This window comes from Desmodus rotundus, chromosome 11, assembly GCF_022682495.2.
Source record: "Desmodus rotundus isolate HL8 chromosome 11, HLdesRot8A.1, whole genome shotgun sequence".
NCBI classification, from domain to species: domain Eukaryota; kingdom Metazoa; phylum Chordata; class Mammalia; order Chiroptera; family Phyllostomidae; genus Desmodus; species Desmodus rotundus.
In genome coordinates this window covers 5,064,167-5,073,668 of record NC_071397.1, presented here as the reverse complement: position 1 = coordinate 5,073,668, position 9,502 = coordinate 5,064,167, and the positions used below count along the sequence as shown (strand labels likewise).

At 52.4% G+C, this 9,502-nt stretch overlaps 1 protein-coding gene across 2 annotated transcripts in view; it reads right to left on the bottom strand.

The window, feature by feature from the left end:
• Positions 1–823: 823 nt before the first annotated feature.
• RNF8 (ring finger protein 8) overlaps positions 824–9,502 on the bottom strand; it is a 35,705-nt gene continuing 27,026 nt past the window's right edge. The window contains exon 8 of one of the 2 annotated variants that reach the window (XM_024557776.4): positions 824–1,315. In XM_024557776.4, the coding sequence (XP_024413544.2) occupies positions 1,299–1,315 (17 nt within the window). In that variant the 3' untranslated portion in view covers positions 824–1,298. The other variant, XM_045193404.3, reaches the window with a different exon arrangement.

Below are 9,502 nucleotides of genomic sequence, written 5' to 3'. Positions count from 1 at the left end.
GACACGGTTACGATGGATATTTTTATTGGTTTTTGTGTCTACTTACTTCTTCCTTGACCGCGCCAGTATCTGATTAGTACACATGGTAAGAAAGATGGCAATGAAGACTACAGACTCCAGAATCACAATTTCACAGTCTATTCAACAAAGGAAAAAACCAACCATCCCTAAAATGTTGGCAAGTCAACAGCTTCGAATCCTTTATGAAAACTACAAAGAATGATTCTCCAAGGTAGGAATTAAAAGGTAAAGGAAAAATATTTTCCACCTAGAAGCAAGTCACAGAATGACATAACACAGTTCCTGATCCTACCAGAGAGCTCGTTTGAAATGACTACGCTCCAGCTTCCTGTACCGTCCCTCAATCTCGTCACTGGTAGCTGAGAACATCACAGGTTTCCCCCAGTTTCCATCTCCCAAACTAGTTTCTTTCTGTTTAGGAGGCAGCAAGAGACATGACTTGTAATTTTGTTTAAAAAGCACACACACAAAATTATTGCCCGTGTTTTCTGACATTGGGTAAAACAGACCTGGAAACTACTTCCAAACCCCAGCTGAAGAAGGGAATTGACTCATCCTGAAACCAGGTGAGCAGTGACCCACCTCCGGGATGCAAAGGAAACACAATGGTCAGGGGCTTAACAGAGCCCACCTGCTACGGCCGGTGACCTTGGGCTTGGCTTCCAAGGCTGACATTCACTTGAGTCTATCATCTGATACAGTCACTTTCTTGGTTGCAATTTATGAGCTGCCAGTGTTTACTTGTGAGACTGTCTGGGAGCTGGAAGGGAAGGAAGACAAATACACCAAAGCCCAGCTGAGCAACGATTAAATTTTATATTTTATTTCCAGTAAATGACATCTTGTTTTCACAAAGAGGTATTCCATCCTCTCAAATAGAGGCTGCCTTGACTTTCAGGGGCAGCCATGGGCGTACATTCAAGCTGTCCAGGATAAATGTCAACAGAGGTGCTTCAGAGATACCAAAACAGAAACAAAAACAACAAATCTGCAACGCAAACAGAAATACATAACCATTCAACAGGTAGTGAGTGAGGCAGAGTCTGTGACGTGCCCGACGCCGTCGGACGGTGAGCACCACGGCGCTCTAGACACTGGTGGCAGCGGGCTGGCCTGCCTGGGGGCTCATGACGGAGAACTTCTGAACTCAGACTCTGTCCCACATGGCTCTTCCACGCTCTGTCTCGGGGCAGCCCAAGGCCAGCGCGTGGAGACCCTCTGGGCCGCCCCGAGCTTCCCCGCCTGGCGGTCTGTCAAAGGCCCTTGCAGCACCATCTTCACAACAGTCTCTTTGCTTCGGGGAGAAGGAAAAGAGAAATGGAAGAGGAGCCTGCATGTCCTTTCTCCGGCCTCCCCACGGCCACCCTCAGGCTCTTCCTCACACGGTAGCCACAGCAAAGAAAAAACAGAGGTCGGGTCATGTCACTTTGCTCAAAGCCTGCTCCTCACTTCTCCCAGAGTAAGAGTTAAAGTCCAGGTCCTTCCAAAGGCCTGGAAGGCCCCACCCCAGCTGCCGCCTGCCCAGCCTTCTGACCTCAGCCCTACTCCTCTTCTGGTCACTCACTCCACTGTAGCCAGACCGGCGTCCCCGCTGTTCGCCCAACACCCACGCACACTCCCCCAGCTACTCCCTCTGCGTGGACACTGGTTCCCCAGCCGCAGCGTGGCCTCTTCCTGCAGACCTTTACTCAGACGTTACCTTCTTGGGGACGCCTTTCCTGACCACCCCATCAAAAACTGCTGAAGCTCTCCCCACCACTCCTGACCCTTTCTTGCTCTATTTTTCTCCGTAGTACCAATCACATCTAACTTTGAGTAGATTTTCACTTTTCTTTCTATTCCTTGCACCTAAACATGGCTGACACAAAGCTGACCCTCTATAAATATATGTTAAAGGAAAGAGAAAATTGCATCCAGTGATTGACAAGGAGAGGTGGGAGTTCTTCCAACAACCAGAGAGGGAGGGGGGTAGAGGGGCTGTTTATCGGCCTCCAGTCTTTCTGACAGCTTCTGCTTCCTCTATCCTGGAGAAGCAGGAATCCTCGCTACACTGAAGGCACAATAAGCTACCGAGGAAATTGTCCCCTTCCCTGAGACTGAGGTCTGGAACACTTTGGTAGGAGGACCGAAAGGGTCACAGAAGTTACTTTTCTCGCACTTCTGGGAGGTGGCTGAGGTGGGACGCCTTGGCGCAGGGCGTGCTGGTGGCCTGGGTGAGCTGGGAGAACCGTGAGAGGCTCTCGTCCTCCTAGCTAAGGGTTTCACCCGACAGCTCACCGAAAAATGAAGAAGTCACAGAATGAAATTCTCTTGGCTCCCCTCAAGCAAATCTCCTTGCCCGCCCCCCCACATTATTCTCTTTCCTCTAGGAAACGGGGGATGCACCCCCCTACTTTTAAAGACTGATTCCTCCATCTGTGCTCTCTGCATTCGCTCCCCTCCCCCGCGTTCCTAGGAATTGTGCCCCATCCACTATCTGGCTTCCCAGCATCTCCTTCTCTACAGGCTCCTTCCAATCAGCAATCGAGCATGCTCAAATCTCTCTTGCCTTTAAAAAACAAAATAAGCCCAGGCCGGGTAGCTCAGTTGGTAAGAGCATCATCCTAATGTGCTAAGGTTGCAGGTTTGATCCCTGGTCAGGGCGCATACGAGAAACCACCAATGAACACATAACTAAATGGAACAACAAAAATTCATGTCTCACTCTCTCCCCGCTTTCCTCTCTCTCTCTCAAATCAATGAATTAAAAAAATACTTAAAGATATGAGAAACTGCTTTACCCTGACTTCCTCCGCCAACAACAGCCTTCTCTATTGCTGCCCCCGACAATCGTAGCCAAATTTCCTGAAGACTTGCCTATGTTTACTCTTGTCTACTCCTTCACCTCTTACTCACTCTCCAATTCACCGCAAACCGGCTGCTGACCCCCCCCACTTGTCCTAGATAAAGTCATCGATGTCCTACACACCCGCTACACCCAAAGGGCAATTCTTTGTCCTTATTAGCAGCATTTCACACTGCCAACCCCTCTGTCCATAACCACTCATAAGTGTGCATTTACTGAATACCTGCCAAACAGTCGTCTAGGCCCTGGGAATACTACCTTAAGTAAGATAAGATAAGGGGCAAGAACACACGACAAACACAATTTCAGTCTCGCAGGTATGTGAAAGCAATGAATGGGGAGGTGTCTAGAATGTAACAAGGGGCTACAGCAGACAAGGGTGTGGTCAGCAAGGCTCAAAGCACACCCTTCCGATGTCCTCTGTCACCTGCCCACACTTCCCTCTTTCTCCCTCTCTCTTCGGCCACTCCTCCCAGTCTGCCCTGTATACTCCCCTTCCACTACCATCCCTTCAGTGTCTGTGGTTTCCGGGACACGGACTTGACCTCTGGCTCTTACCACCCCAGAGAGGATCCCCAAATCTAGTATTTTCTGGGCTCCAGGTCCACATATTTAAATGCCCTAGGTGCTCTCAACTTACTTTAGTCTAAACAACTTTAGTCTAAAACTCATCTCCCTGACAACCTGCTCCGTAGGTTGAATCTCAGTGAATGCACTATCACCCACCCAGCTGCCTGACAGAAGCTGGGAGTGACCTGCAACTCTGAGCTCCCTTGTTCCTCACAGCAAACCAGGTCCATGAACTTGCAGACTCTGTCCCCTAAACACCTGCTCAAGGCCATCCACCCTCTCCATCCCCGCTGCTACTTCTCTAACCCAGCCATTACCCCTGGCCAGGGCTGCCGCCTCCATTCTCGTTCCCATCACCATTCGTCTGCAGCGCAGCCACATTAACCCAGCCAGAAAAACAAACACCCACAGGCACATCTCCACGGCAAATCTTGTATGGTCCCTGCAGCCCCCAGTCTAAACCTTTCCCACAGTCCAGAAGACTTCACGACCCAGGCCGGCTTGCTTTCCAGCCTCACTGCTCAACGCATCCCCTCGTACCTACAGCCCCGACACTCAGTACCTTTTCCAGCCACAAGCTCCTCCTGCTTTCCTGCTTTTGGCCTTTCTACCTACGCACCCACCTCCCTTTCACTTCCCTCGCTCCCCTGCCTGCCACTGGCCTTTGCCATCGCACAGCTCATCTCCCGTGGTGCGGCGTGCTCCTGCGCCAGACCAGGCTGAGCCCCCAGACTGAAAGCTCCCTGAGGCAGGGTTGGGCATGCCCCGCCCACTTTTATTCCTGCACCCAACACTAAGTAGGTACTGAGACAACGGAAAGGCCCAGGGAAAGGAAGCAAGGAGTTGTTTCTTTGGGGTTGGTTCTGCTTTACGTTTCACGGGCCCAGGGTAAAAGAGATCCAAACTCTCCAGCGTAGGAAAGCAGAAAGCAGTTCAGCCAGAAACCCTAAGCAGAAATAGGAGCGTGTCTAGTCCTATCAGGTTTCTTAGGAACCACAGTAACTCGCACTTGGACAAGACATCTATTCAGCTGATGCAGAGAAGCCTCAATAGTGATGTGCCTAATTCTATGGGGAGGGGAGAAAGAGAAAGGTTTCTGTGACTGATTCATGGAAATCTAGAACACCAACTTATTTGAACTTGCTCCAAAAATACCCAGTGTACATCTGGTGCTAAGCGCAGGAACCAAGAAACTCTCAAGGCAAAGCTGCTCTGGTTAATGACACTGTCCTATACTTGCACTAGTGGCCTTCTACAATAAGAAGTTTCTGGAGGTACCGTATTTTGCTGTGTATAATATGCACCCACGTTTTGGGGTAACTCTGTCTTATCATTACAAAACACAAAAACAAAAAAGCCAGGAGAAACTTCTGTGGAAAACAGCAACAAGGCACCTGAAACCCTCCTGCTGGACCCCGGGTGACCAGCTGCTCACACGTACTTCAGCTGCAGCTCTAGCTCGTGCCCCTGTTCCTCCCCCGCCTTCTCTCCAGCTGGCAGGGCACACCTGGGCCAGTGCTGGTCTTGCCCTTACTACGGCAGAGGGGCGGGCTTAGCACTCACCAGAGTTCCAGACTCCGCAGACAGGTAAGCAAAGGTCAGCCCTGGGCCTCTCACCCTGGCATGGAAGGCGTGGTCCCCTCAAACCCAGCCCTGTGTGCATTTGGGGTGCACTGGAGGGTCTTTACTGTAGGAAGGCCAGTCTCCTAAGCCACGAAAGCCTGCCCGGCACTGCGGTGCGGTGGCAGCTTTTGGCAAAGGGGAGACGACACTCCACCACAGAGTGCTGGTCAGAAGAGGACCATTCAGAAATGTCAAGGACTAGAGTGCACAAGAAATGTGAGGTTCTACACGTATGTGTGACCCACGGTCACAGACAACGGTGTGGGAACTGTTTGAGGCCGGGGTGGGGGGGGGTTTGAGTAGAGGGTAGCAAAGGAGGAAAAATTGGGACAACTGTAATAGCATAAACAATATTTTTAAAAATTAAAAAAATTAAAAATTTAAAAAGTAAAAAAACCCACGAAATTCAAGGTTCTAGGACTTCCTAGGTGGCTCCTCCAGGAGTTCCAATTAACATCTTAGAAGCCGACTTCAAAGACCACGGTCCCTTCCCCACTGGGTGAGCGGCCCTGTGCTGCCCTTGTCGCTCCCGCCTGTGCGTTCTGCGATGCCAATCAGGACGACGAGGGAGACACCACTTAAGGGACAAGGAAAGGAAGAAGAATAGGAGATGAAGAGAAGGGAAAGGAAGGAAAAAAGGGGCAAAAACGGAGGGTAGTTTTGGACTACTAAGAGAAAAGCTTCTAGTAACAAGCCTGCTAGTTTTCTACCCCGTGATAATTTTGCGAAGGGAAAATTTTTAAAAGCCACAATCTGTAAAGAGTGCAGTGTTACACGCTGTTCGTGTGCACGTATGAGGACTCCCCCGCCCCACGCTACCCTTGCTGAGAGCTGCTGTCCCTGAGACAAACGCTGTCATATGCCAGGCTGACTTCATGCATGTGACCCTCTCGATTCCTTCGGGGATTGAAAGTACTTGCCAAAAGTGTTCTCTCTGGATGAGCTTGACCTGCCAGCACTGTTACTGCTGCTATTCCCCATGCACTCCTTTCCTCAGCTCTGTCTTTCAGCACTGGACGAGCGTGACATCAGGGACAGCCTCCCAGGGGGGCAGACACTCTCTTCAGAGACTGCCCCTTCCTCGTGTCCCGGGTCTGCATTGCCCTCCTGACAGCCCACGGGAAGCGGGTCAGAACCACAGGCCGTGCACTCTGACCTGGGCCAATCCTCCTGGGGACCCCCAACCCCTGGAGGGGCGTGCCTCACAGATGCAGGGGAGCTGTGACTCACGAACCCTGCTCCCACCCAGCACACCGGCTAGGAGCCCCAAGTCACTAGCAGAGGATCGAGGGAGTAAGGGAGTGCGGTTTGAAGAAGCCCATGGACTGGAGATCACACTATGAAGTACCAAGGAGATTTTATTTCTGGATCATTTGTTTTCTTCTTTTCTGAGCACAACCCCAAGAAATTGCTAGGGAAAGCTAAAAGTGAGAATGTTAACACTCTTGTTAACCAACCAACACTTCGTGAGAACAGAACAAGCGGGGGAGGCGAAGCTGCTGGCAGAGACTGCTGCGGCACCTCCCCAGCTCCAGGGGGTAAATGTCTTCCCTTGGGAGAAACCTCAGGTCAGTGCCCTGGGGATACACTCACTCACGCACAAGCACTTCCTGGGCGGTTCTGATCTGCCGCGGCTCCAGAGCACCCCGTCTTCAACATGCACGGGACCCGGCTCCTGGCATTCTCCTTCTCTCCCCTGTAATCTGGCCTCCCAGAGTTTACGAGGAATCATCATGCCTCCCACGGGCCGTGGAACTTGAAGACACCACCACCAGCCGGGGAAGCCTCGCTGGGGCTGCTCTTGGTGGGGTCAGAGCCCATGTGGCCGTAAACAGGCAGGCCTCCCTCTCTGAACACGCGCCCAGAGCAGCCCTGCCGGAGGGACAGGGCCCCGCCAGAGCATCAGAACTTCAACCACAACAGGCTTGCCAATCCTAGCTCCCAGATCCTAAGTTTAGTCCTTTTTAAAATTCGGATACACTGGGGATTAAACCGGCTTTCAATCGGCAAGGAAGGTGGGCCTTTGAACTGCGAGTCTTCTCGAAACCCCACACTGCAGACCAGCGAAGCTGCTGATGGCTCTGGCGCGTGCTTCCCTAGATCGGGCCACAGAACCTTCGTCTGTCTCCAGAGAAAACCTAAAAGCTGCACTCGCTGTGATAACTGCAGAACTGAAGCCGGTGCCAGGACAGTCTCAGTTAACGACCTGGCTGACTGCGCAGGCTCCTCATGTCACGTAACAGGCAGAGGCACCCTCTCTAGCCTTTGACATTGTTTCCCTGTCCAGTGCTGCATGAAACCACCTACTGACCTTGGACTTGTGAGAAGAAACCTCGCCAATGTGCTGGGTGAAGAAAGTTCTTGGTGCCCCCACGCCCGCACAGTCCCAGCACACTTCTGCTCAAAGGCTGACCTTGGTCATATCTGGGTTCCCAGGCCCCCGCTCCTCTCAGAAAGGGAAGAGGAGAAAACGGAAGGCATCCGTGACGCCTGTGCAGACACTCCCCGAGCCCTGGCCACCTCGTGCTGCTCCGGCACCACGTGGACGCTCCGTCTGAGCAGACCCCCAGCGGCACTGCTAGGAACAAGGGACTGCTGCTCACTCCTCCGAGCTTTGCCGGAGCTGACTCCTCTGCTTGGAAAGCTACGCCGCAGGGAAGCTTCGATTCAGGGAAGCTTTGACGGCCAGAGTGTACCTCCACCTGCCCAGGCCAGACTCAGTGTCCCCTTCTGGGCAGTTGCCTAGCACACTGTCGTGGAACTTGTCACACCACCTGCCTCCCTGTGTGCCTCCTCCACGGACAGGGAGTGCTATGAGACCTGAGACAGGGTCTCATCTGCCACCTCGTCCTGGTCCGTAGTAGTGTCCCTGTAAGAGCTGAGGAGTGATGGGAGGTGGGAGGAAGAGCAATGGCATCTGCCAGAATCAAGTGGCTCCTGGGAGGTAAAAAGTCTCTGGGGGCTTAAAACTTATCATAAAACCCAGCAGCACATAGATGTCAGAAAAGGGTAAAATACTTTGGTTCTAAAGAACCCCCCGAGGGCCCCCCATCCTCCTACAGGGCAGAATTTCTTCCTTGAGTGTAAATGGCTTGGGCACATGCCCCGTTCAGCACCCGCACACCACCGGCTCCATGACAGGCTTGCGGCCTCTGCTCCGGCCGACCCACTGAGGGCTGGCTTCCGACCGCAGCCGCTCCCAAGTCGGCACTAGACTCCTGGCCCTACTCAAAGTGGCTGCTATCTGCTGGAGGGCTAGGAGAAAGGAAGTGTGGACGCAAGATCCTACTGCTAGCAGTGTGGCCTTTAAGCCTTCAGCGTCTCTGAAATTAGGGAAAGATACATCCAAAGATACATGTTACCAACAGCCAGGGGTGGGAAACACCTGTAAAGGCAGCAAGCCTCTGGCTCTTCTCTGGCAGGCCGTTATGGGCACCAATGGCTATCACAGCACTTTGGATCCGAAGCTTTCTCGGCAGGTAACGCTAGACCAGACCATCAAAGGGGCTTAAGGTGACAAGCAAATCTACCCTGCTTCTGTGCACGCTCATCCCCACCCAGTTACCACCTTTGATCCTCCAAGTTCCTGGTGCTTTGCCCCGGGGCGTGTCCTTTCACCTGGCAGACAATCAAGTGTCAAGCAGAGCTGCTCCACAGCCCTCCGCACAGCAGGCTGCAGGTGCGGTGAGGGCACTTGGTTCAACAGGCAGCTGTTCACGATGGAAATATGGTTCCTTAGGGAACCTCACCCGCCCCCACCCCAATCTCTATCCAAGTTCCCTCCACCTGGGAAACCTGGGGGTAAATATAGTAGGGTCCCCAATGATAACGCAGGATTAAATTTACCTCATTGCTTTAACATTATGCCCAATTTGTGTAATTAAGCTGTGACTCTCGGAGAGAGAACGTGTACACGTCTTTTCTTCAGGCACTCAGTTGTGACTCTGACTGTGTGCATCCAGTTTATAATCGACTGTAGACCCAACGCAAGGGGCCTGCAACCGCTGGGCAGCGACTCAACCGTCCTGAGCAGCAGCACCGCCTAGTGTCCAGCACAGCAAACTGTCTCTGTGTTGTAACCACGCCTCTCTTCTCACCCAAGACCGAGGCCCGTGCACCCACGCCTCCCTCTTTCCTGCTGCTCCAGCAACTTAGTTAATTCTGCTTGAACTCTTTCTCACACATTCACTGTCTTTTCATTTTATTTTACTTTAGAGAGAGAGAAGGGGAAGGAGGGAGGGGGAGGGAGAGAGGGGGAGGGAAGGGGAAGAGAGAGACAGAGAGATGACTGATTATTTTCCCACTTATTTATGCACTCACGGGGTGCTTCCTGTATGTGCCCTGACCAGGGATCGAACCCACAACCTTGGCGTGTCGGGAGGACACGCTAACTGACTGAGCCACCCGGCCGGGGCTCACGCATTCATTATCTTTAACTCTTTA